Source organism: Panthera tigris, chromosome E2 (assembly GCF_018350195.1).
Source record: "Panthera tigris isolate Pti1 chromosome E2, P.tigris_Pti1_mat1.1, whole genome shotgun sequence".
Lineage (NCBI taxonomy): Eukaryota > Metazoa > Chordata > Mammalia > Carnivora > Felidae > Panthera > Panthera tigris.
Genome location: NC_056674.1, coordinates 9262143 through 9288739, shown reverse-complemented (window position 1 = coordinate 9288739; position 26597 = coordinate 9262143). Strand labels below are relative to the sequence as shown.

Here is a 26597-nt window from a genome sequence, read left to right as displayed (position 1 = left end):
GGACTTGGGCCTGGCTCTGCCCTTGGCCACGGGCATTCACCTGCTCGGAGCCCCACCCCCATAGCAGTATAACCGTTCCGCCACCCCCGAGGATGGGACTTCTTTCCTTCCTGCGAGACCCTCGGACTACAATTCCCAGCAAGCTGTGCGGCGCGGCCGCCCCCACCCCCCCCCCCCACCCCCCAGCGGGAGAGCCAGTCTCGAGGTCTCCTGGGAGTTGGAGTTTCCCAAGGCTCCGATGTGGGGTTTACTTTAGCCTCGTCGCTACCCTCGTGCAAGTTGGGTAAAGAGGTCCCGGCCGCTTCAGCCCCCAGGAACTGATGGGAAATGGGGTTCCCAGGTGAGGAAACGGGATTCCCAATTCCTCCCGAAGGCTCCAGGGAAATGGGAGTCAGCAGCCCAAGGAGAAGAGAAATGAGGTCTTGGGGTGAATGGAGGGTGCCACCACGACCTCCTCCAGGCAATGAACCCATAGGTACTGAGTGTCTACCAGTCGGGAAAGTAGTTGGCTCGGCGGAGAGGCCCTGAAAGGGCATCACAGGCAGAGGGAACGGCATGACCGGAGCAGGAAAAGGCACGGTGTGTTGGGAGTCACCGACAGCGGGTGTCCCTGTATGACGTGACGGGGGGGGGGGGGGGGAGTGAATAAGAGACGCATTCAGAGGAGACACAGGCTTGATCATTTGGTGCCCAGTCAGCCACGGTAGGGACTCTGGGTGTATTTTTAGCTAATGGAAGCCACTCGAGGGTATGAAGCAGGCAAGCGATGTGTTTGGCTTGAGGCTGGCTGCTGCAGGAGAATAATTTGGAGATAAGTAGGGGCAGCGGTGGGGAGGTAAGTTAGGAAGCTGTGCGGTTCCCCTGGGGCAAGGGGTGTGGCTGCGGAGGCCGAGAGTTGGGAACAGGAGCCCGCAGGCTTTACTGAGGGATTCTGGGTTGAGCCACTGGCGAACCCCAATGCCGTTTCCTGAGATGGTCGGAGACGGAGTTTTGGGGGTGGGGGGGTGGGATCCGGGGCTCTGGTTTGGCCAACTTAGTTAAGCTGGAATCACCCGTGGACCATCCAAACCAGACCTATCAGCTCAAAATCGTCCGCTTTTGCCCCAAGGCCATCTCCTCCCCAAAGACAGAATTCTGGTTGCCGGCTCCCACCTCTCCCCAGACCCCAAGTTCCCAACCCCCTCGTTACAGGTTGAATTCTATCCCCCTTGGAATCAGGATGTTGAAGTCCTAACCCTGCAGTAACGCAGAATGTGGTCTTACTTGAACATGGGGTCATTGTAGATGCAATCAGTTAAGATTAGGTCATTAACGCGGGCACGAATCCAATATGACGAGTGTCCTTACAGAAAGAGAAATTTTGGAACTACACACACGGGGAGAACGCACATGAAGGTGAAGGCAGAGATTCGAGTGAGGCTCCTACACACTGGGGAGCATCAGAGATTGCCAGGAGAGCACCGGAAGCTAGGGGAGTCATTAACGGATTGTCCCTCACAGCCTCAGAAGGAACTGATCCTGAGGACCCCCGCGGAGCCCTTAATCTTGGATTCTAGCCTCCAGAGCTGAGAGAGTGTCTGTGGTTTCAGCCACCCGATTTGTGGCACTTGGTTACGGCAGCCCTAGTGAGCTAATACGGCCCTCCTCCCTCAGACCCAGGAGTCCTGCCCCCAGCCCCTCCTCCCTCAGACCCTGGAGTCCTGCCCCCAGACCCTGTCAATCTTGGTGCCATCAGCCCTCACCCTGGGCACATGTGTCCTAAGATCAGTTTGAGCATCAACGCGTCAACCCGCAGAACCCCTGGGAAGAGGTTGGAACCCAGCCCCCTCCCCCCTCCCTTTCTCCATCCCCCAGACTTACCAGTGACCCTAACGCCTTCATCACCTTAACTCCTAGGCCAGGAGCCCACAGCCTCCCAGCTGGACCCCCACCCCTGGGCCCTTCCCTCGGGTCTCAAGTGAGTCCCTCAAATATGCCAATGGCTGCAGTAGGGAGGCGACGGGGGACAGGTTGAAGCCAGGAGATTAGAGAGGCAAAGGCAGACCGGGGGCGGGGGGGTGGCAGAATCAGTCCAAGAGCCCAGGTAGAAACGGAGGAAAAGGAATCGGGGTAAACACAAAGGCAGAGAAAGACATAATAGAGACAGGCAGGCGACAGGGAGGCACAGAGGAGGAGAAAACAGTACAGCCGGAGAAACTCCAACACACAGAATTAGGAAGAGGGGCCCAGGCGGAGAGACGGGAACGTCTCATGGGAGGCGGGCGGCCACACGGAGACACAGGTAAACTGAGGCAAGGCCACGGTGGGCAGGGAGGCAGTGCCTGGCCTCGGAAGCTTCTGAGAGGTGCGGCCAGGGGCCGTGTGGGTGCCGGCAGGTCGTTCCCGAGCACCCCCTCCCCAGCCCCCCCCCCCCCCAGCCACCTTGTGTCAACGCGGCTCTTGTGTCACGCGGAGGCTGCCGCCCAGGTCAGTGCGGCCAGCACCAGGCAGAGCCGGGGGCCAGAGAAGCAGAGCCCCACAGCCTCACCACCGCAGGGCGCTTTCGCCTTCCTGGGCCTCGACATTCCCGTCTGTGAAGGGGGCGGGCGGAAGGCGCCTTCTCCCGGGCCCTCCCCCGCGCGCCCTGCCCCGAAAGACACACAGGCCCGCCGTTCCTCCAAAAAGTTGTTTTTGTCTTTTTTAAATAATGTGAAAATGCCACGCGAAGGTTTGAACCAGAGGCCCCTCCAGGGCCCGGCTGGGGGAGGGGGGAGGGGGAGGGGAGACGCGAGATGGGGGTGGGGGGGGGGGTCCAGGTCCCCGAAGCCTGCAGCCCCTCTCTGGGGCCAAGAGTGGGTGAGGAGGGGCCTCCGCTGTGCCGAGGGGCTCCAGGCCCGAAAGAGTTCAGTTCAGTTCCAAGAAAGGCGGCTCTCCAGGGAGGGGCGAGGGGCTGCCTGCCTCATTTGGCACCGAGGGGGTCGGGGGGCTCGGGGGAGCCGTCCGGGGGGCTAGGGGGTGGGGGGCCGGGGCCTCCCGTTTGGCACATGGTGGGGGAGGGGGAGGGCCCAGCCTCAGGAGCCTCCCCGGAGGCGGCGTCTGCGGCGGTGGCAGTGGCTCCGTCGTCCACAGAGGATTCTACCCTCAGCCCCTCTTCCGGGGGTGCGGGGGGGTGGGGTCTTCGGGGAGTCAGTTCTCCACGGGGCCTGAGGACGGAGGGAGTGGAGACCGAAAGCGAATTATCGGGCAGACGGGCTCAAGGCTTCTGTCTCTCTCCGAGTGGAAAGCAAAATCCGCACTGGGTCCCATTTCTGTCCTTACGCCGCCCTCCTGGCTCCTCGGCTCCAAGTACAATCCTACCCCAGGGCCTTTGCATGGCTGTCCCTCCCCCCCCACTCTCCCCCCCTCCCCAATGCCCTTTCCTTATCCCTTCCCACGTAAGGCAGACCCCCTCCTCGGAGGCCCTTCTGGGTCAAGCAGTCGCCCCCCTGGTGACCCCACCCCTCCCCCCAGTCATTCTATCTGGATCCCAGTCATCGTCTGCTAGCTTCCTGTCCGTCTGTTTGCCTCCCTAGAAGGTAAGCTCTCCAGACGGCCCCAGCGCCCAGCACAGGGCCTGACGCAAAGCGCTTTCCCACCTAACTGTTGCATGGCCCCTCCTGTCCCCGCAGAAGCCCCCACCCATTCCACAGATCCGGCAAACCAAGGTCTGGGGTGGGGGAGGGTGTGGCGGATCTCACCCAGGGCCACGCAGGGGGCGCCCTCGCTCTCCACCCCGCAGTTCTTACCTGAGTGACCCGAGGGTCAAGCCGTGGCCCTCACTCCTGTCCCTGAGCCTCGGTTTCCCCTCTCTTTAAAAGGGGAGCATGACCCTCGTGTCCTTTTCGAAGGAGCGGAGAGACGCTGGGGCAGGTGGCATCACTCAGGGCACGCCGGTTGAGTGGGCAGAGCCACGCCGAGCACAGGGGGGTGGGGAGGGGGGGTCTGCAGGGGGGGGGGGCGGAAAGGGGGCCGGGCCTGGACCCCACACCGCGGCCTTGGGAAACAGGTTCCGCAGCTTGCCTGCCAGGCCCACCGCAGTGAAGGGTTTCACACGACTGGGCCCTCCCTCCCCTCTCCCGGTGATTAAAGGTGAAGTCATCTTGGCATCCTGGCCCTGCTGGCCTCAGCCCTGACTCACCACTTGGCAGTGTCCCCATGTCTGGAACCCACCCCGCCCTGTCCCCATGAAGACCTCTGGGAGGAAGTGACATTTGAGGTGGCACCTGGAGTCTGCCCTCAGCCCCGTCCTTCCCGCCCCAAACCCTGTCTGTTCTCTCCTCTCCCGCCTGGACGCTTGCCCTGGCCTCCTGTCTAGCCTCCCAGCCTCCAGTCGCCGCCATGTGGCCCCGGGGTGGGAGGGGGAGGGCGGGTCAGTGTCTCTGGGTTGGGTAGGGCGGAGTGGGGCTCATGTATCTTGCTCAGCATGGAATCAGTGCCCCCACCCCCACCCCCACCCCACCCCGTGCCCAGCGCGGCACCTGTGCTTAGCAAATGCTCAGTGAACTTCGACTTCATTAAGCGCAGGGAGAGACCCCTGCGGCTTGACCAGGCTGTGCTGTGTGTGTGCGCGCGCGCGTAGGGTTAAACCATTGAATCCCCTCAAGAACCCTAAGAGTTAGAGCCTGTGATCGTCCCCATTCTGCAGATGAGAAAACTGAGGCACAGAGGAGAGTGACTGCCTCTAAGTTATACAGCCGAGGAGTGGCAGGGCCAACAGCTGGACTCAGGCACGATCTAGGGGAGCAGGACTGTCACCCTCCCTGAAAGGGGAAGGTTGCACCTTCTCTACCTTCTCGCTCTCTCCTCTGGGAACACCTGCACCTGCCCAGCGCGGTGTGAGCTCGGCATCCAGGGCTATTCTCAGGAGCGGCAGCAGGGGGCGGCAGAGAGCCGGAGTCTCTGATCTCTCCAGACCCAGTTCGGACGGGAGAGACATTGCTGTGCCCTCCTCTGTAAAATAGGCCTTAGCTTGGGGGCCGTCAGAAACTAAGGGTGTGGTGACCCTCTCCCAAGATGAGGGTGAGGATTAGCTCTTTGGCGTATGTGAAATACAGGAAAGGAACACTGACTCAGGGCTGTTTGGCTGGCTCAGTCGGGTGGAACATAACTATGACTCTTGATCTCGGGGGTCGTGAGGTCGAGCCCCACGCTGGGTGAAGAGGTTACTTAAATAAATAAATTTTAAAATATAAAATAAATTAAAAAAAAAAAAAAAGGAAACTGACTCAGAGGGCAGGCAGCAGGGTTTGGATCCTGGCTCCGCATTCTTCTGTGCCTCAGTTTTCTCGTTTGTAAAATGGGGATGAGACTAGAATCTACCCTATGTTCTCTCCGCTCCGGTTCAACTAAGCAGCTCTGAAGCACACTGGTTTCCTCTCTCTCCTTGTCTGCTTCTGATCAACCCACGTCCCCAAACGGATGTGGGATCAAGATCTGACAGGTGCCAGGCAAGAGACGGGGCAAAGAGGAGCAAGTCTGTGAAGGGATCCTTACAGAAGGGGAAACTGAGGCTCAGGGAAGGGGCGCGACTACCCCAGCCCATCTGATGACCACTGCCTGGTCTGAGCTGGTACCAGAGTCGGGTGGGGTCTCAGGACCGAATAGCCAGGGTTGACTGCGAGGGGAGGAGAGAGACTGAGGGGAGAGAGGGAAATTCAGACATGGGGACGAGAAAGTGGGGAAACAGATGGGGAGAGAGGCCAGCAGAGGGAGGAGCAGGCCAGAGGGTCTGAAGCACTGTACCTGCGGGCCGGGCGTCGGGGGCCCGGGCGGGGGGCCCCGGGGTCTCCAGCGCAGGCGAGACGGAGAAGCGGGAGAAGCACAGGGGGGGGCCTGGCGGGGGGAGGAGGGGGAAATCCTCCGCCCATTCGAAACTGCCTCCTAGCAGCGGGGTGGGGGGGGGTTAGGGAGAAGAGGAGAGGATGCGGTCAGACCCTCGGGCGCTTTTGGAGCCCCTCAACTTCAGCTCCAGTCCTCCAACCCAGCCGGTCCTCAGGCACCTGCCTCCAGCAGTACGTCCCTGCGGCCCAGACTCAGCTCTGCCCCGCCCCCAGGTCGGCCCCGCCCCCAGGCCCCGCCCCAGGTCTGCCCCGCCTCCAGGCCCCGCCCAAGCTCTGCTCCGCCCCAGGTCTGCCCCGCCTCCAGGCCCCGCCCCAGCTCTGCCGCCTTCCAGGCCCCGCCCCAGCTCTGCCCCGCCTCCAGGCCCCGCCCCAGCTGTGCCCCCTTCCAGGCCCCGCCCCTGTTCTGCCCACTCCAGGTCCCACGCAGCCCCTCACCAAAGCCGCTGTCGTTGCTGGGAAACCCATCTCCGGGGGTGGCGGGGTGGGGAGGCGTCGGGGGCGCTGGGGGCGTTGACGGGTCCGTGTCCCCCTCGGGGGGGCCCTGGACGCTCAGCTCGTTGGTTGGCGTCTCCTGTGGAGGTAGATTAGGGGAGGGGAGAGGGGGCGAACCGTCGCATCCCACCCACTGCATTCCCAACGAGCAACAAAGCCTGCTAACATCTCTGGGGCTTCAGGTGTCCCAATTTACAGTCGCACCCACCCTCTCTGGAGGTGGCTGGAGCCCCTACTCTGCCTTCAAAGCCTCAGGTCAGCCTTAACCCCACCCCGGCCGGAGGCTCCTCCCCCGCCCACAGCTAAGCACCCCACCACGGGTATTCTCTCCTTAACGCAATGACTCCCTGGGAGCCCCCTAAACCAATATTGCCTCCATAAATGCTGCCTCGTCTCCATGACCCCTAACTACTTCCGACATCTCGGCCACAGGCGTCCAAGTTCGGGACCTTGCTCCGAGCCCCTGCCGTATCCTGCACACCCCGACCCTCCCTCGAGCCTCTAAGTCTCGCCCCCTGAAGTGGCTCCGCTCCGGCCCTCCGAGCCCCACCCTTCTCTTCTGAGGCCCAGGCCCACGCTCCTGACTCTCATCTCAGGACCGCAGCCCGGTGTGCCCCGCTCCAGGCTCGCCCAGACCCATCCAGACCCATCTAGGCCCCAGTCCATAAGCGCCATCCCGCTCTTTTTTTCTTTTCTCCCATATCCTCCCAGCCTTACAATTTTCAGGCCACCTCTCTAAGCCCCGCCCCGGTTCTCTAGCCCCGTCCGTCTCTGAACCCACCCCTCCTGCGCTTAGTATCTCAACACTGCAAGCCGCCTCTCCTAAGCCCTACCTGCAGCCTCGCCGCGGCCCGCCCCTCGTGGGTAAAACCCGCTTCATCCTGAGCCGGCCCCTTTGCCTCGACCACTAGAGCGCGCGGGTGGACCACCCCAGACCCAAACTTCACTTGGCTCCGCCCCCGTCGTCCAGACCACGCCCCAACCCTCTCCAGGCCTTCTCCCTGTAGCTTCTCCGGGCCCTGCCCTGACCACCAGGCATCTCCCCCGCCTTCCTTCTAGATCCCTTCTCACTCTCCAACCCCCCCCCCCCAACCCCGGCCCTCCCGCGCTCTCCCCCATCACAGGCCTCCCCGCCCCCCTCATTCCAGGCCTCAACCCCGCCCTGGGCTGGGCCCATCCCCCGGGCTCCGCCCCATCCCCACGCCCCGTCTCCACACCCAAGGCCTTACCCCGTCATCCAAGTCCAGCCCCGCTCCCCGGGCCACTCTCTCCCCAGCCCCGCCCTCACCCGATGGCCCCGCCCCGGCCCCGCCCCCTGCCCCTGCCCTTCCCGGGGCCGCGCACCTGGTCGAAGAGGTAGACGGTCACGTCCCCGTGGAAGGAGACCATCTTGCGCTTCCTCTCCAGTTCGCTGTCCTCGGGCTCGTCGGCCCCGCGCGGAGACTTGAGCAGCCCCCGCAACGGGCGGGCCGCGTCCGCGTCGGCGCTGCTCACCACGACGGGCACCGGGGCTGCCCGCGCCCTCCCGGGGCCCCGCGGCCCCGCCGCCGCGCCCGCCGCCGCCGCCTCCTCGTCCTCCTCCTCGTCCTCGTCCTCGTCCTCCCCGTCCTCCTCCGCCGGCCCCGGCGCCCCCGCCCCGCCGGCCTCCCCGCCAGCCGCCCCGGCGTCCGCGCCCTCCCACGGGGGTCGCCGCGGGCCCGGCCCCGGGAACGGCGTGAGCGTGAGCGGCGGCAGCGCCAGAGAGAGCCGCGAGAGCTTGGCTGCGAGGGGAGAGACCCGGTGAGCCGCTGCTCCCGGGGAAACTGAGGCATGCCCTCCTGCCTAGCTGTGTATCCTCAGGCAGTCTCGGGCCGCGCTAGGAGCCTCGGTTTCCCCTCTTGTGAACCAAAAGGCTGCGGCTCTGGGGCCTTTCTCCACGCCCTCCTCCAGGGGTTAACCCTCTCCTTGACTCCCCAGTCAGGGTTCACATCACACAGCCCCAACTTCGCTGCGCCTCCCACCAGGCCCAAGTGCCCTGGCCCTGTTGCCCTCTCCGGGCTCCTCCGTCCACACCTCATTCTGACTCGGCCTCCACCCCGCCCCTTGGGCCACCCCCCACCCCCCATTCCTCCCACCTCCGAGCCTTTGCATAGGCTGTTCCTTCTGCCTTCCTTTTCTAATTCAAGTCCCATTCCTCCTCCAGCTCAGCCCGGGCTTTCAAGCCTTCAGAGCTCTCCCAGGAGGTCAGGCAAGGCTGTCGGCTCTGCACCCCATAGCACCAAGCACCGCTCCTTCCGAGCAGATTATCTCAGCACGTGACTATTTCTGCGGTGTTGTGATTCGTGTGCGCCTTGCCATAGAACAGAGACTTGAATTGGGCTCATTCTGGCTGCATCCCCAAGCATATAGAGGTACTCAGCCAATATCTGTGGGATCAATGAATGAATGTTCCCTGCTACGTGATGTTGACCAAGGTACTTTCCCTCTCTGGCCCTCAAGTACCAGACCAAAAAATTGGGCTGTCTAACCATCTCCAGGTGTTCGCCCTGCCCTAAGACTCCCTGATCTCAGCGTGCTGGAAGGCAAGGACTTTTCAGGTCCCGGGTCGCTTGCTGCGTGCCCCAGGGCAAGCAGATTCACCTCTCTGGGCCTCTGTCTCCGCACTGGTAAATGAACAGGGGCCACCCACTCGTCCATTAATGCAGAAGTAAATGATGTGACGGGCCCCGTGCGGGCAGTGGCGGGGATGAGAGGAGGGTCAGGGCAGAGCAGGGAGAAAGGCTGGACGTGAATCGGGTCACTCTCCACCCTCCGTGCCCTCCATTCGGCTTCACTGGCCTTTTGCTGTTCCCCGAGCATGCCAAGTCAGTGCCCATCTCAGTGCCCTCCACCCGAAGCACCCTTCCCCCAGATGTCCACCCAGCTTACTTCCTTCACATCTGCTCAAAAGTCACCTCCTTGAGGCCTTCCTTGACCATCCATCTCAGGGCGATGGGGTTGGGGGCTGTGAGGGAGCTCTCAAGGAGCTCTCAGGAAGGACAGGGTGATAGCCTTTGGAAATCAGGAAGGCTTCCCAGGGAAGGGGAAATTTGAGTGGGGTCTTGAAGGATGAGTAGGAGTTCGTGCAGTTTAAAAAAAAAAAAAAAAGGCAAGCTATTCCCAGGATCTTCCCACCCAGCAACACCGTCCCCCACCGATCTTCTGAGGTGTCTTAGGTGCCCAGCTCCTGACATTTTCATGCTGTCTGGGGGTGGGAGGGGGGGTCTTTCCTGCCACAGCTGGTTGCAAATTGCCCACAACAATCTCAAGGAAGTCGTGTCATTCTAATACCGCGGGCTTCGAGGAAGGCAAAGTTCCGTGCCCAGCTCCTTCCCTGACCTTTCTCTCCCGATAAACAGGAAGCAGCCTCCTCTGGTAAACAGATGATAACCTTATCCCCAAGTGTGGCCGTGAGATTGCCACAGGGTCCCATCATGTATAACCTTCACAGCGCTATTTAAGGAGATCAGTCCTGCGGGTGATCCCGGTGGAACCACAGTCCCTTTGTTCATATCTAAACAGGGGCGGTTTATCTTTCTCTTAAATCAGTCCCCCTCGGTGACCAAGCATTTTCTGCGTCCCTACCCCAACTCCGTTTCCAGAAAAGGCACGTCTATTGCTTTCCGGGCACCAGTAGCATGGTGGGGTGGGGGAGACAGGGCAGCTCCCCTGGGGTGGGGGAGACAGGGCAGGGTGTGACGCTCTCTGGGTCCCAGCTTTGGGCAGCTCAGGGCCCGGCACCCGGGATAGATGCCTCCACTTGGTGGAAAGTTTAAACCCGGGAATCACACGCTGGCAACCCAGCGCGAGGATGGGCTTCGCTGGAATTGGTTTCGGCCATCACAACACCGGGGACTCTGGTTTAAAAGGGAAAAGCGGCAGATTTGGCCACACCAGGTGGGCGTTCCCGAGGGGGAGCTGAGAAGGGGCCGCCTTTCGACCCCCCTGGCTCCCACCCCACCTCTCCCAGACGACTCCTTCCACTCCCCCCCCCCCCGTCCTGCCTGGCCCCCGTGGGCATCTGAGCTTGAGACCCCGGGGTCTAAGTGAATCGCAATAATAAAGCAGAGGAACTTAGGACTGGCGCTGAGCTAACGTCTTCAGAAGTCCTAACAGTTAAGCCTCCCAGCCCTACCAGGTGGACGCTATCCTCGTCATCCACTTTTGGCGGGGAAACTGAGGCACAGAGAAGGAAGGTGGTTTGTCCAAGGCCACAGGGCTAGAGAGGGACTGGAGCCCGGGCGGCGTGGCTCCGAGGTCTCCTCCCATTATTGCCAGCCTGACCTGTCTGCCACCCAGGAGCCTGAGGGTCTCAGCTCCGTTGTACGTCTTGGAAGGAGCCGGGCCTCGGCCCCCAACCTCGCTCCCCTGCTCCCAGCAGCCTCCTCACCTTTGATCTGCTCGCTGTTCCCCTGAGGAGGTCCCAAGTCCAAGAACAGTCGTGGCATCTCGGGGCCCTTCCTCTCGGGTTTGGGGGGGTCCCCGTCTGTGCTGGGTGCTGTGTCTCCGCCGGCCCTGCTGTCTGGGACCCCGGGCTCTCCCTCGGAGGCCACCTCCGGCCTGGCTCTCTGGGGCGCTGGCTCCGGCCTCCTCGGCTGTGCTTCCGGCGGTGGCGGCGGTGGCCTCGTGCTGTCTACCCATCCGGCCTTTGCGTCCGCGCCGCTTCCGAGGCCGCCGCCGGGGGCCGTCCCCATGCCCACTGGGGCTCGGCCCCCACTCCCGAGGTCCGGCCTCCCAACCCCGGGGGCTCTCGGTGCCCCCCCAGTCTCGGGGGCTCTCCTCTCGGTCCCGGGTTCCAGCACCCCGCTCCTGGGGGCTGGGCCAGTGGGGCCAGGGGCTGTCGCCCCGCCGTTCCGGGACAAGGCCACCGCGCCGGGCTCGGGGGCTCTCTCCAGCAAGGTCTCTGGGGCTGACACCCCACTCTCGGGCCCCTTCTCCCAGGGCCCTGGGGCTCTCCGAGGCCCAGTCTCCGGCAGCCTCTCCGTGTTCCTGGGCAGTCTCGGGCCCCCATTCTCTGACACCTTCTCCTCGATCTTTGGGGGTGTCAGGCCCCCATTCGCCAGCACTTTCTCTTCTCTCTCGGGGGACCTCAGCTCCCCATTCTCCAGCACTCTCTCCTCCCTCCTTGGTGGCGTCACCTCCCCATTCTCCAGCACCTTCTCCAGCGCTTTCTCTTCTCTCTCGGGGGTCCCTGGGGCCCCGTTCTCCGCCACCTTCTCCTCGATGCCTGGGGCTCTCTGGCCCCCGTTCTCCGACACTGTCACCCCGTTCACGGGGAGGCTCGGGTCCTCGGTCGGGCTTGGGGCTTTCTTCCCGCTGCCCAGGACTGTGGGGTCCCTGCTCGGGCCCGGGGCTTTCTCTCTGTTCCCGGGACCTCTCCCCACCTTCCTGGGTCCCGTCTCGCGGGGGTTTGCCCCCTTCTCCCCCAGGAGGTTCCTTGTCACGTCCTCCCGCAGGGACATCAGCAGCTGCTCGGTGCTCACTTGAACTACGAAGGTCGGCTTCTCCCGGGTCCCCGGCAGCGGGAGGGGACCCGGGTCTGGGGGTGGCCGGGGCGCTCCCGGGTCGGGGGGCTCGGGGGGAGCCCGCGGTCGAGGGACCCCTTCCTCCTCGGCTGCCCCCCCGCCTGGGAAGGCTCCCTCGGGGGAAAAAGGGGTCTCGGTCTCGTAGCCGCTGTCCCCCGGCTTGGGGCCCGGAGACGACAGGCCTGAGCCGGGACTGGCCACGGCCGAGGGAGGGTCGGGGGACACGGCCGGGTCCGCGGGGGCCCGGGGAGGCGGCGGGGGGGGGGGGGAGCGGGAGGTGGCCCCCGCCCGGGGTACTGGGGCGCCGCCGCCCCCATGAGGGGGTCCAGAAACTCGGGGGGGGCCGAGGCGGGGGGGGCCAGGGGCAAGTCGGCTAGGGAGCCCCGCTCTGCCCGCAGGGACGAGTCGTCCTCTGGGGGATGGGGGCAGCCAAGAGCGGGGTGGCCCCCCCAGCCGGCCACGGCGTCCCCCCGCTCCAGAGGCAGGCAGGAGCAGGCCCCCTCCCGGCTGCACAGGGGACAGGGTAGGGGACCCCGGCGGCTGGGACCACCCCCAAGGCTGCTGCTGTCCTCCCCCGGGGAGCTGCCCTCCTCCTCCTCCTCCTCCTCCTCTTCTGCCCACGGGGCGGTACCCCGCTCCCCCAGCACCTCGGCAGGGTCTCCCGCCAGGGTCTCCCCGGCGCCTCGGCCCTCGGGGTCCCAGCCGCTCAGGAGGAAGCTGCCTGATGCTGAGGGCTGGGCCGGGAAGGGCCGAGCTGCAGGGAAGAGGGGCGAAGCCCAGGTCTCGGACACCAGCTGGGGGACCTCGGAAGGGGCCTGGGAGGCCTGGGGGGCAGGCACCCCTGGGTCCAGGGGGTCCCAGTCGCTGGGGAAGAGGGGCTCTGGGGGGGAGCCGTGCTCCTCCAGGCGAATATAGTACTCGCTGCTCACAGAGGGGCTGCGGGCGCTGATGACGGGCAGCACGCTGGGCGCGGACAGCGCCTCGTAGAAAGGGTTGGAGGGGTTGGCATGGGGCGCCGGGGGCGCGGACGCCGGCTGCCAGGGCGGCGCCCCCCCTCCCCGGCCGGCCCCCCGCCGCGCCTTCTCCCACAGGCACTCGAGGTTGAGGCCACGGCTGCTCTCGGTGACCGTGAGCACGTCGTCGGGGTCGGCCCCAGGGAAGCCATCCAGAAGGGGGAACGGTGAGGAGAGGGTCCCCGGGCGGGGCGCGCTGTGCTGCGGGGGCCAGGGCCAAGGGAAGGGACCGTCCCGGGGTGGGGGTGGGGGGGGCGGGGGCCGTGGGGGGCGCTCAGAGAGCAGGTAAGTGAGCTGCAGTTGGAGGTCAGAGGCCGAAGGGCGCTGGGCAGGCGGCCGCCAGCAGGACTGAAGGATGTCGTACCTGGGGGAGAGGGAAGGAGGCACAGGTGAGTGGGGAGGAGTCCCGGCGAGAGGGTGGAGGGCTCCCGGTGGGCGGGGGGGGGGGGGGGCACAGGGAGAGACTGGAGAAGAGGATTGAGATCTAGAGAGAGGGGGACAGAGACCCGGGGTGTGTGTGTGTGTGTGCCTGTGTGTGTGATAAGATGGGGGTGCGACCAGGGGGGACAGAGAACTAGAAGAGGAGACAGCAGGGGATGTGAGAAAGTGATAGGCGGCCTTCCTGTTCGGGCCGTGGGTCCTGGAATCGGAGCCAAGCAAACAGGAGTGGAGAAACTAGGCTTCGAGCACCAGCTCAGCCCCTGCCCGCCTCAGTTTCACCCCCTCCAAGCAGCAGATGCTGGCAAAAGGTGTGGGGGTGTCCCCGCTCCTCGGGTGGGGGTGTATGTAGCGAGTCACGAGTGAGACCGTGGGCGGTGTGCATGGAGGTGAGGGGCTCCGGGACATGGGGGGGGAGGGGAGATGGGGGGTCATGGGCCCGGGGTCAGGCCCTGCCCTCACCAGTAGTCCCCATAGGGCAGCTTGAGCCTGGGCCGGGCCAGCTTGACGTGCTGCTGGCGGACCACGAAGGCGAGGACCTCCTCGTCTGACAGGTGGCGGTAGGGCTGGGCCCCAAACTCGAAGAGCTCCCACAGGGTCACCCCCAGGGACCTGCGGGGAGCCGAGGGCAGAGGGAGGTCAGAGCCCTGCCCAGCCTCGCCTGGCGCGGGGAGGGGGGGTTCCACAGCCGTAGCCCCCCCCCCCCCCGGTGACCCTCCCACCCTCCCTGCCGCCCTCGGCTCCGCGCGGCCCGGGGCCCCCTCACCAGATGTTGCTCTCGCGGCTCTGGTCCACCACCATGAAGGTCCCGTGCAGCTCCCCAAGGAGCTCGGGCGCCGCCCAGCGCAGCGGGATCCACAGGCGCTCGGGGGTCAGGTAGTAGTCCTCCTGGGGCGGCGGGCCGGAGCGGGGTCAGGCGTGGGGGAGGGGGGCGCGCCCCCCGCCCCCCGCCCCGATGGAGGGCAGCCCGCACCTTGTAGTTGCTGTGGGCTAGCCCGTAGTCTCCGATGCGCACGGTGAGGTCGGAGGTCAGTAGGCAGTTGCGCAGGGCCAGGTCGCTGGGGGCGGGGCCGGGACGGGAGGTGAGAAGGGGGGAGCGCCTGGGCCAGACCGTCCGCCTCGCCCACACTCCGCCCCCTTTCCAGGCTCCGCCCCCTGCCGCTTTTCCTTCCACCTGTTCGCCTGATTCCGCCTCCTCCCCAGGCCCCCTCCCCTCCTGACTCCTCCTTCTCCTCTAGGACTCCTCCCCTCCCCTCCTCTCACCCCTCCCCTCCATGGCTCCTCCCCCTGGCCTCTATGGTCCCGCCCCTCTCCTGACCCCTCCCCTCCGTAGCTCCTCCCCTCCCGACCCCACCACGCTTTCTCCGGTCGTTGAGCCCCTTCGCTGTGGCCCTCCCTCCCACCCCCATAGCGTCCCCTCCTTCCCCTAAGTAGTACCCCTACACACTCTTCCCCGCGGCTCCCCTCCCCGGCAGCCACCTGTGCACGTAGTTGTGGGAGTGGAGATGTGCCAGCCCGCGGGCGATCTCCAGGCCCATCCTCTGCAGTGTCCGCAGGTCCCGTGGGGGCAGCTCGGGGGACAGGCCCTCAGGGGGCCGCTGGGCCCGGAGGTAACGCTTCAGGTCCCCCTGGGAGGAAGGGGAGGGTGGAGTCAGTACCACCACCACCACCCCCTTCCAGGACCCCCACACATCCAGCCGATTGGAGGCGAGGAGGGGGGCGACCTCTGCACTCAGTGGGCGGCCCCTCTGAGCCTCAGTTTCCCCCGCTACTTAAGAGGGCCTAACCACAGAACCCAGCTCGCATGCTAGTTGGCCGCAGGCCGTCTGAGGGAGTGCTCGTCTACAGTAAGCCTTCAAGCCACACATGTTATTGGGAAAGATTCCTAGGACCCTAGGCTGGCTCGCAGCCCCCAGCCCGTCCAGACCCCCCCCCCCCGCCTCCCCTCTGCCCACCCTCCGCAGACCCTCACCAGTTGACAGAACTCCATGATCAGCAGAAAGGGCAGTGTCTCCACACAGACGCCCAGGCACTGGAGGACGTTGGGGTGCTGCAGGCTCCTGGGGCCAGGGCGGGGAGGGGGCAGGGTCAGGAAACAGCCCCTTCCCGCCCGCCGCCAACCTCTGTCCCACCCCACCCTCCCCTGAACGAACACGTTGCTTCGACCTCTTTGGTCTCGGCTGCTTCACCTCGGGTCTCCGGCCACACACCCACACTCACACCCCCCTCCGCACGCACCCTCCTTCCCCAGGGGCCCATCTCAGGGCTGCCCCACTATCCCCCCAGTTCCCAGGCCAGACCCCCAGGTGCCTCCCGGCCCTCCTTCCTCTTCACCTTACCCTCCCCCCGCCCCCCCAGCCCCTTCCCCCAGTCCCTTCTCTGGTTTGATCTCGATCGGGCCTCACCACCTTTGCAACGGGCTCTTCCCTCTGCCCGGAACATGCTTCCCCCAAGGCTTGCGGGACTGAGTCCTCCTAGACTGACTAGATCACCCCCTTTCCCGTGATCATCCATAGCCCCCCTCTCTTGTCACGCGCTGCCTTCTTTCCTGGTGGCACTCGTCAGCCTCTGACATTTTCTTCTGAAAATTTTTCTTCCTTTGTTAATTGCCTCTCTCCTCCACTAGGGGGTGCGCTCCACTAGGACAAGACACTTGGGGGCTTTTTGTTCACGTGGCCGTGTCCCCAGTGCCTAGACAGGGGCTGCGTAACAAGGTGCGCAGTGAAGGGTTTGACCCCGCTACTCGGGCGGGGCGGGGGCCGGGGGGGTGGGGAGGGGGTGGTCCGCAGGGAGATTAAAACATTCCGGGCTTGCAGCCCAGGACCTGGCTCCGGGTAGGTGTGTGCTGGGTTATTTTCCCACGGGGGTCTGGAGGGGAATCGGGAGACAAACGTGTTCATAGAGAGCCCGTGCCGGGGACTTGAAAAACGGCTGGAGGCCTGAATGGAAGGTTCAGGATGGCGGATGTTGACGGACGCGCAGATGGGCTAATCCGGGCCAAGGCGGGCCACTTCTGCGATCAAATCCACCCCCCCCCCCCCCACCCCCGGAACCCTGCTGGGCAGGATAATTTTTTCCCATCTAATCCAGGAGGAAATGGAGGCCCAGAGAGGGAAGCGACTCGCACAGGGTCCCACAGCTAGTAACGGTGGCTGAGCTGGGATTTGATGTCAGGACTCTGGCTCCCTCCGCCAACGTCTACAAAGGGCCGATGGACCCCGGAGCTGTCCCCGTGTTGCCCTGCCCTCGCCAACTGAACCTTCCGTGAAGGCGGGAAGGTTCTAGATCCGAGCTGCCCAACAGGGGAGCCCCTGGCCACGTGTGGCTACGGAGCCCTTGGAGATGTGTGGCGAGTGTAGCTGAGGAAATGAGTTTTTAACTTGATTTCATTTTATTTAAGATAAATGTAAACAGCCATATGTGGCTAGTGGTTGCCAGCATGGGTCTGGGGAGAGGCAGCCACACAAGCAAGCAAACGGAAGAAACCAATGACAAACTAGGATACGTGTTATGAAGGAAACGCATGAATCAACGTGAGGGAGCATTGGGGGGGGGGGGGGGAGGGCTCCTGATGTGGGAGTGTGTGTGTGTGTGTGTGTGTGTGTGAGGGAAGGTCTTTCTGACCAGAGACCTGAGGACGGGAAAAGAGCCCACCATCTGGGGCTGTGGGTGGGTGAGCCAGGAATGATATTCTAGACAGAGGGAACAGCAAAGACAAAGGTCCTGAGGCAGCAAAGAGACTGATATGGGAAAGGATCAGTAAGAGGGGTCAGGGCGGCTGGGGCAAGGGGGGCCAGGAGCTGGAAGGGGACAGGGGCAGGCCTTGCAAGGCCTGTGGGCTGTACAGAGGAGTGGGACTTTGTCCTGCAGGCAATAGGGAGCCATGAGAGGTTTAGAACATGAAGGTGATAAAGTCCAGTGTCTGAATCTCTCAGGGTACACCCCGCTTTTCCAACTGTCTGATGAAGGGCCTCTGTATACATATCCTTCCCATGACAGGGCAACTGCTCCCTCGCAAGGCATTTATGTAGCAAATGTTTATCTAGTTCTTTTCTAGAAGCCCTTAGAGTGGAGGGGAGACCAAGCAAGGGCGGGTCAGACAGGGTCCTGCCTTTCCAGACCTAACCATACAGCAGGGGTGGGGGGTGGCGCGACAGAGCTCCTCAAGGCCCCCCTGAGAATGTGTGGGCTTCCTGGACTCACTTTCTGGATGAAGATACTGAGGCTCAGAGAGGGCGATTCTGTCCGCCAAGTCGCACAGCCAGGAAGAAGTACATCCGGGATTCGAGCCAGGTTTGACCCTGAGCCATACTCCGCCCCCTCCCAAACGCTACCAGACCCATATCTGTGGGCCTCCGGGCCCACGTCCCCTGAAAAGCCCCCAATACCTGTATGGCTGTGCTTCCGAGATGAACTTGCGCTGCTCCAGGGGCCCCGCGCTGGCTCGGAGCTCCTTCACCACCACCTGGGCCGGGGTGTAGTCCGAGAAAATCTCTCCCAGGATCACCTGGTCAAGGGGGACCCGGGGGTCAGTGCCTGCAGCTTCCCCAGCCCCGTCCCCAGGGCCGCCTCCAGCCCAGTGCATGGCTCCAAGTGTCCCCCTGCCCCCACGTCCGTTCCAGCCTCTCCCCTCAGATCCCACCACCCGTGTCCCCCGTCAGACGCAGGGTGAGAGACTCACGGGCCCAGAGTCCGATGGATGCAGGGACGGATGGGAAGATGGACAGACGGACGCGTGGAGAGCCAGGTGGCGAGGCAGAGTGGTCAATGGAGTGAGGAGGGAGGCGCCGACTGACAGATGTGGGGGCGATGGGGTAGGTGGGAGCAGGTGAGAGGCGGACAGAGGGGAGGGCACTGGGTGGGCTGAGGGGCAGGGGACAGATGACAAGTGGTGGGAGCAGGGGGGATGGACACAGAACAGGAGCACAGCCCTGAATTGTACGGACCCCCCCCCCCCCCCCCCCCGGCCTCCCACCCCCAGCCCCACTCACCTTCCCAAACCAGCCACTCCCAATCTCTTGTAAGTAGCTGAGGTGCTGGCGGCTAAGGCCCAGGGGGGTGGTCATGTCTGGGGGGGGGGTGCAAAAAGGGGAGCCCCCTTAGTCTCTCTCCCCTCCTAAGTGCCACTGACACCCCTCCCCCAACTCAGTGTGGACCGAGGTCAAAGCAGATACCAATCTCTTTTCATTGGCTGCCCCAACATTCCTTGTTGGGAGCTCAGCCTCCCCATTGGCTGCCCACGAGCTCCCAGCATCCAATCAATCCTTCCCCTTGGCGCTTCAAGATCCTATGACATGGCTTCAGCCCGCCGTTGGCTGCCTCTGAGACTGAGATCTAGGCTGACCTCACCGGCGATGGCCCCACAAGATTCCCCACATCCGGCTTGGGGTTAATCGATGGCTTCCACCAAGATGATCTCTGACTCCCTGGAGGCTGCTTCCAAGATCCTGCGGCTCCCACCTCTGCCTTTCCCCTTGGCTGCCTGGGACCTCAGCTCCCTGGCCCCTGAGGGGAGACCCTCAGGGCGTTCCACCCTGTCCCCTGGGACCACGGGACCCTAGTCAAGGTGCGAAGAGCGGAGAGTACCTGAGTGTGAAGGCTGCGGGGCAGGCATCGGCAGGGAGACCTCAGCCAGCGGGAGAATGTAGACATCAGGCAGCGACTGTGAGGAGGAGGTCTCCTCCGCCGGCGGAGTGTACTCCCCCGAGCAGTCCTCCCCTTCAGGGTTCTCAAACTCCTGGGGCCCGGAGAGGTGAGGGGTGGGGAGAACACGGGGCTGAGACACGCCATCGTCCTTCTGGTCAGGATGCCTTCCCATCTTTCTTAGAGCTGTCCCCCGATTTTCTTCCCAAGGCTCCGGATCTTGCCATAACTCCAGGCCAGAAGGTGCTCCCGGACTTACTGCCCCTCTCCCCCACCAACGACCGGGCCTGGGGGGGACAAGGCCTCGCTGGGGTCTTCCTGCCCACGTGAATCCTCCGCATGCACCTCACCTTGAAGCCGACATCACCCCGTTTGCAACACAGACAGGTGAGGAGGAGGAAGATGAAGGCCAGCAAGCCGGAGCAGGAAATGAGGACCACGGCGTAGGGAGGAGCCAGAGGGGCCCGGCCCAGGGCGAATCCATCTGTGGGCATCAGGGCTGGGCTGGGGTCCCGGCTTCAAGCCCCAAGCTCCCAGCCTCCACGCACCAGCCCCCCCCCACCTCCAGCCTGGCCAGCATTGACTACAACTCCCATAATGCTCCGCAACCAGGGGCTCCTTGGCAGAGGAGCCGGATGGCCCGGGGCATTGTGGGAGTTGTAGTTTGAGGCCTTCTCAGGTGGTTGGGTTGGGGGTGGGGTCCCTCCTCTAGCCCCAAGCTGGGACCCCCCCACCCCCCCGCCCCGCCGCCCCAATCACCTCACCGCAGGCTTGGATGAATTCCAGTGAGGACTGAGGGAAAGACGTCTAACAGTGGAGTCTGGAGCGCTCAGAATTTAAAATACGCTCCAGTCCCGTTACCCCCCTATTTGGGCAAGAAGATGAGCCCCCAGCTGCAGGCTGGGAGAAGATTCTTGTCCCACGCTGGAACCCCCCAGTTCCGGGCGTTGAGGCCTGTCTCTTCCAGGCACTCGCGGAGCGCACACATGTCCTCTGCCCCCAGCCCAAGCCCCTGAGGAGGGAACCCCGCCAGCCCTGGGTCTCCCCCAAAGCTAGAGCCAGCCTCCTATGCCGTGTCCCCCTTAGAAATGCCTCCCCGCTGCCCCCAATTCTCCCCAGCGGTCCCGTCCTCCCCGGCTCCCGGCACACACCTGCACACACACATGTTGCCCAAACGGACCCCCTCCCCACCCAGCCCCCAGCCTTCCTCCCACAGGCCCTGCTGACGGACGCACCGTCCCCGCGGCTCCCCAGGCCCCGGCTCGGCTGCGGGGAGACGCGCAGGCAGGTGACGGAGCCGGAGCGCCGCGGACAGACCACCACCCCCCCCACCACCCCCCCGGGCAGGCCGGGGTGGGGGTGGGGGCCGCCGGACAGCCGGATGGCCAGACAGACTCACCGGGGTGGGCCGGGGACGCCAGGCAGCCGGAGGCGGAGACGGCCGCGAGGAGGATGAGGGCGCCGGGGGCAGGCATCTTGTCGAGGATGGAAGGGAGGTGGAGGTGGTGGCGGCTGGGGAGGAGGGGGGGGGCGGGCCCTCAGCCCCCAGCCATGGGGACCCGCGCGACCCTGGCCTCCCCCCGGCCCAGGAGAGGGGCAGGAGACGCAGGACAGGGGGAGGGAGGGGCTGCTTACTGGCTCAGGTACCCCCCTCCCCCTCTTTGAAGGGACAGACAGATGAAGGGATGGAGAGGCGGACAGAGGAGAGGAGCTGGGGAGCCGGGGTTGCTGGGGTGGGGGGGGGGAGAGGGTAGGATTGGGGGGGGGAGAATGAGGGCCCCGCCCCCGAGGGCAGCCAGGATTGGGGGAGCAGAGAGCCTGTCAGAGGAAGGGTGGGAGGAGGGAGGTTGGAGGGAGGATGGAGCGTCGTCATGGCAACTGGCTCCCCAGTTGCATTGGCTGCCAGGAGGGAGGGGAGGAGGAGGGACAGACAGGGACCAGCAGACCCTTGCGGGGGCGCAGGGCCCACAGTGCCTGGCCGGGACACCGCCGGGACCGCCACCAGCACGGACACGTGTGCTCCACGCCAAGATGCAGCTGTCAGGCAGGTACACGCAGCCCACACATGCCTGCCACTCGTCGCAGAGACCCTCCTAGACAAGCACATCCCATACAAAGGTGGACAGCCATCGGCAGACGGGGACACGTACACGTCACACACAAAGACGCAGGGACGACGGGCTGCACGGGGAAGGCACAGGCAGGCCGGCCCCCGGCACAGATGCGCCCTGCCACACGGGAACAGCAGGGCATCGCCAAGACCCGCACGCGCCACCAAGTACGCCACAGACAAAGATCCACGCGGACGCCACGGTGACATGCCGGGGCACACGGCCACAACACACAGACGTCCCACAAACGGGCAACAAAGAACACCCGTAGACACCGGCGTCACGCACACAGACACACAGCCACGCACATCTCTCACGCACACACACACACACACACACACACACACACAGACATCACTCTCCCAGAGACCCGTGGACACACAGATGCCGCACGCTAACATGGATGGACGTATCACACGCGCGAATACGCACAGACACGCAGCAGGTGCGCGGAGGGACATGTGTGTCCCAGGCACAAAAACGCACACCACACACATCCTCACAGCTACACGAAAGGGACACACAGCTCTCACACAGACCCACGTGGCACACACCCCGAAACACGCCGACAGTCGCCACTCGTACACGGCTGGAGACACAACACATCCAAAGCATCACACAGGTATACACAGCCACGCAAGTCCGGTCCATCATTCGCTGACGCCTCCGGACGCGTATCATAGCCCAACGTGCTCAGTCACACACACTTTCTGCATAAACGCACGGACACACAACGTGGGCACACATGAAATACACGGACTCAAGGATACGTCGCCTCCCTGAACGCGCGGACAGACTCATCACACATATACACACTGTGTTTCACACAAGGTTACAAGGACACCTTACCCCGTCCTGTCCACACAGCACACACATAAACACACACACACGGACGCATAACACGCACCAAGATGCAGACATGCGCTTACATATACACAGACGCGCACCTCACAGATACCCACGTCTCCTGTGAGGTTACGCAGCCATCACGTAACCAGAGACACTTGCCTCGCACCAAGGACACATAATCAGAGTTTTGTTTCATTTGTGTATTCGTCTGAGCGTTTACGCTGCGCCAGGCACTGTTCTCGGCGCTTTACACGTATGACGTTTTCATCCTCAACGCCAGCCCTCTGAGACGGGTGCTTTTATCGTCCCCATCGTACAGATGCGGAAACTGAGGCCAAGCGAGGTGCGGTCCCCTAGCCCCGAGGCGCCCAGCCGGGAAGTGGCCGAGTTGGGTACTGGAACTCGGTCCGCAGCCAAAACAGACAAGGACGCACACATCGCGTGCCAGGCCAAGGCGTCGTCGGGGGGCTCACACCCCACCCTACAGCCCCTCCCCCCCCCCCCGAGCTGCAGACACCCCGGAAGCACGGACTCCCACCCCGCGCGCGGACGTCCCCGCCGTCCGGGAGCACCTGCGACGCGTCCCTCCCGCGTGAGGCCGGACGGGAGCTGCGCAGCCCAGACGCAGCCTCGCAGCGCACCGCGGAGGCGACCCAGACACCCCCTCCCCTGCGTGCCCGCCCCGTCCCCGACCCCCCCCCCTCCCAGCGGGGACCCAAGACCCCCCCAGGGGCGCAGCAGGGACTGGCGGCTCACGAACCCCGCCGCGCACAGCCCTCCCCATCAGGGGCCCGGGATTGGGGGAGGGGGTGGGGGGAGAGAAGCTGCCTCTCGGGAGGCCGGGGGCGGGGTTGTCTCCCTGGGGAAACTGAGGCACGTTCATCGCGCGAGGAGGCGTGGGGGTTAGAGGGCCCCGGAACCACGGCTGGACGGTGAACTAATCATTACGCGGGGAGAGAGAACGACATTGGGCGCTGGGGGGGGAGGGGGGTGGGGAAGCTCTAAAAAGAGGCAATTAACTGCCCCGGTGGCTGAAGGGCACAGAACCTGGCGAGAGCAGAGGCTTATGGGAAGCGTAGTCCCAGCCGCGAGGCTTGTGGGAAGTGTAGTTCCGGTTTCATCCAGAAGGGCGGCTCGGGTTAATCGCCTCCCGGAGAGGAAGCCGTAGCGGGAGCCGGCGGTCCGCTGCCTGGGTCTTTGGGAACGACGAGGACAGGGTTCTTGAGTCCTAGGGAGCGGCACAGACGGGGCTGCCGTCCCAACCCTGTCCCTGGCTCCATATGTGTTGTTTTGTTCACCCAGCAAACATTTATTAAATGCCTACTGGGTACAGAGCCAGGCCCTACGCCAGAATTCGGGCTTACAAGCAAGGAGCAAGTCAGACCCGTTCCCAGCCCTGCAGAGGGGGCTTGGCACAGGGGCTTCCGGAAGTTCCGCTAGAGTTTTCCAGGCTGTGAGCTGTGAGCTTGGGGGGGGGGAGGGGGGGTGACCTCCAGAGTTCTGTGGGAACATAAAACAGAATAAGCTAGAACATAGCAGAGTGTCTGATCGCTGGGGGTTGGGGGGGTGGGGGAACATCCATGCACGGAACTTCTATTTCTGACGGATCCCACACCTGAAGCCCCGGGGCCAGGTGATCCTGGATTTGGGAATTTTTAGATTTTAATAAGGCCGCGGGAATCCACACACTGTTGGGGTAGTCTGGCTGCCCTCACTTTCGTCTTTCCGTGGTGAAATCTACGGACGGTGCCATTACCAGGGAGAAGTAATTTAAGATTGTGTGTCTGTTTAGGTCGAATTCTGCCTCCAAACTGAAGATCCAAGTTTCTGCTTTGGGAGGTTTATTGATGTCAAAACCACGGACCAGCAGGCCAACAGGTCTCAAAGGGTGCTTCGGGGTCCCCGAGACCCTGTCAGGGGACCCGAGAGTTCAAAATTCTTTCCTTCCTTCCTTTCTTTTTTTAAGTTTATTTTTTTAGGTAAGCTCTACACCCAACGTGGGGCTCGAACCCATAACCCCGTGACCAAGAGGCGCGTGCTCTACCGGCTGAGCCAGCCGGCCGTCCCCCAAATTATTTTCACCCTGACACTGACACATTGCCTGCCTTTCTCGCTCAATCCTTCGTGAGTGTGCGCTGGAGTTTTCCAGAAGCCACACGGTGTGCAATATCGTGACTAAACGCAAGGGACGAGTCTTCTGTTGAGCCAGACATTACAGATGTCTGCAGGATGGTCAAAACAGTGCCGCTCTTCTCACTCATGCTTTTGTTTGTGTGGAAAAGTTACTATTTTTATTAACATGGGTTTACGTGGTAACTGCAAAGGGTTGATCATTGTTATTGTTCTTTAAAAGAATTTTTTTAATGTTCATTTATTTTTGAGAGAGAGACAGAGCATGGGGGGGGGGGAGGCAGAGAGAGAGAAAGACAGAGACACACACACACACACACAGAATCCGAAGGAGGCTCCAGGCTCTGAGCTGTCAGCACAGATCCGGAAGTAGGACTTGAACTCATGAACCTCGAGATCATGACCTGAGCTGAAGTTGGATGTTTAGCTGACCGAACCACCCAGGCGCCTCTGTTATTGTTATTTTAAAATGCAATAATACTCCATTTAAATCACTTATCGGTTTTAATTTCTTTTTTTTTTAAGTTTATTTATTTTTGAGAGAGAGAGAGAGAGAGAGATCAAACCGGGGGAGAGGCAGAGAGAGAGGGAGACAGAGAATCCTAAGCAAGCTCCGTGCTGACAGCAGAAAGCCCAGTGCAGGGCTCGAACTCACAAACCCTGAGATCGTGATCTGAGCCCAAGTCCACGCTCAACTGACTCCCCTATTGTTTTTAACTTCTAATATGGTAAATATTGATAGATATAACCCACCTAGCTAACAGCCCTTTGGGTCCTTCATAATTTTAAGAGCAAGAGGCTTGTGAGCTCTGTTTGTGTCTATGTGTATGTCCCAGTCACAATAAAAGCATTCATTCATTCCATTCATTCATTCATTCATTCATTCGCTGTGTCACAGTAAAAACGGAAACAAGAGAGAACCCGGTAAGAATGGAAATAGTCTCTGAGAGGTGCGCCTGGGTGGCTCAGTTGGTTAAGCGTCAGACTCATGATTTCGGCTCAGGTCGTGGTCTCGTGGTCGTGAGATCGAGATGTGGCAGCGCAGAGCCTGCTTCGGCTTCTCTCTCTCTTCCTCTCTCTCTCTCTCTCTGCCCCTCCCCCCCCAAAATACATAATGAAACATTCGAAGAAATAAACCTTTGAGATAGATACTCCCTGAGAGAAAGTCACATGAAACTGAGGCCCCGTAGAGGCCTCAGGTAGAGGGAACGGTGTGTTTGGGCAGAGGGAACCGTACATGCAGAGAGGAAGGTAGGAGGAGGGTATAAAAATATTTAGTTTGTTCTCCTCGCGGGCCAGGCACTGATGCCCGCGCATCCTCGTGGAAACCCACCCTGGGTGGCGGTGGCCACGGGGCAAACGGTCACTCAGATGTCCTAGCAAGTCCAAACGGTGCTGAATGCGTTGAGGGTGAGGATGAGGGGGTGCGATCCAGGCTGGGAAGGAGTCAGCGGAGGCTTTTCTAGGAAGGTGACAGTGAAGTCCGGGCCGGAGAGGGAAAAGAAAGAGGTAGGAAGAGAGCAGGGCAAAGAGGGAATAGCACGGAGGGTGGCTGTGAGGCTGGAGAGTCCTTGGGGCATCGAGAAGTGAAAGGCGGCTGGGCCTGAGTGGGTAGGGAAGTGGGGACGGGAGTCATGTCAGAGGAGTGTGCACGGCGAGGGGTCTGGGTTTATCCTCAGCCAGCGAGGAGTTATGAAGAGTTCTGAGAGGAGGAGGGGCGGGATCTGACCTGGTGGGGGAGGAGGGGGAGGGCTCACGGGCTCCCCCTGCCGGTGGCGCGGGGGAAAGACAGGGTGGAAACCGGGAACCCCGGGGGGACCGGGGGACGTCAAGGGGCAGGGGCTTCGCGCGCTACCGGCGCTGGGAGTGCAGAGGGGCAAGGGGCTTGAGGACAACCACCAGCGTCCGCGACGATGCGGAGACATCGGGGCCCTCCCCCTCCCCCCCCCCCCCCCCCCCCCCGGGCTGGGGGGAACCGCGCAGCCGCCTCCGAGGACCGTCTGACGGTTCCTCCGGAGTGAAAACAGAATCCCTCCGGCCGTCCCGCTGCTAGGTAATGACCCCTAGGTGAGGACTGGCACCTGTCCACCCAAACACCTGTTCCCGAACGTTCCCAGCAGCATTGTCCAGAACAGCCCAAATGTGGGAGCCACCCAAACGTCCGCCAGCCCGCGGAGGACCGGGGAGGAACAAAGTGTGACAGATCCAGACAATGGAGGATTATTCGGCCACACAAAGGGGAGTGGATTAGCGACGGGCGCTGAGAACACGAATGAACATTGAAAACGCGGTGCTGAGGGCAAGGGGCCAGACCCAAAGGGCCGCATATTGTGGGACTCCCTTTGCAGGAAAGGTCCTGAAGAGGCCAATCAGAGAGAAAATAAATGAGTGGTTGCCTTGGGATGGGCTGGGGGGCGGGGTTGGGGGGGGGGAGAGATCAGGGATTACGGGGGGCGGGAGGGGGGGGTGATGCAAATGCGCTCCGATGGATTCTGGTGGTGTTTACACAGGTCGGTGAAT

General features: G+C 62.9%; 1 protein-coding gene across 1 annotated transcript; it reads right to left on the bottom strand.

Annotated features, from left to right (window-relative positions):
* Positions 1-3015: 3015 nt before the first annotated feature.
* LMTK3 (lemur tyrosine kinase 3) lies at positions 3016-20462 on the bottom strand. The gene is given in 16 exon segments (XM_042970305.1): positions 3016-3182; positions 5761-5898; positions 6294-6429; positions 7695-8110; positions 10759-12162; positions 12165-13270; positions 13807-13956; positions 14111-14232; positions 14318-14402; positions 14824-14972; positions 15317-15404; positions 17733-17851; positions 18336-18412; positions 18931-19081; positions 19338-19471; positions 20387-20462. Coding segments are annotated over 16 exon segments (4368 nt in total). The 3' UTR covers positions 3016-3165.
* Between the last annotated feature and the right edge of the window lie 6135 nt (positions 20463-26597).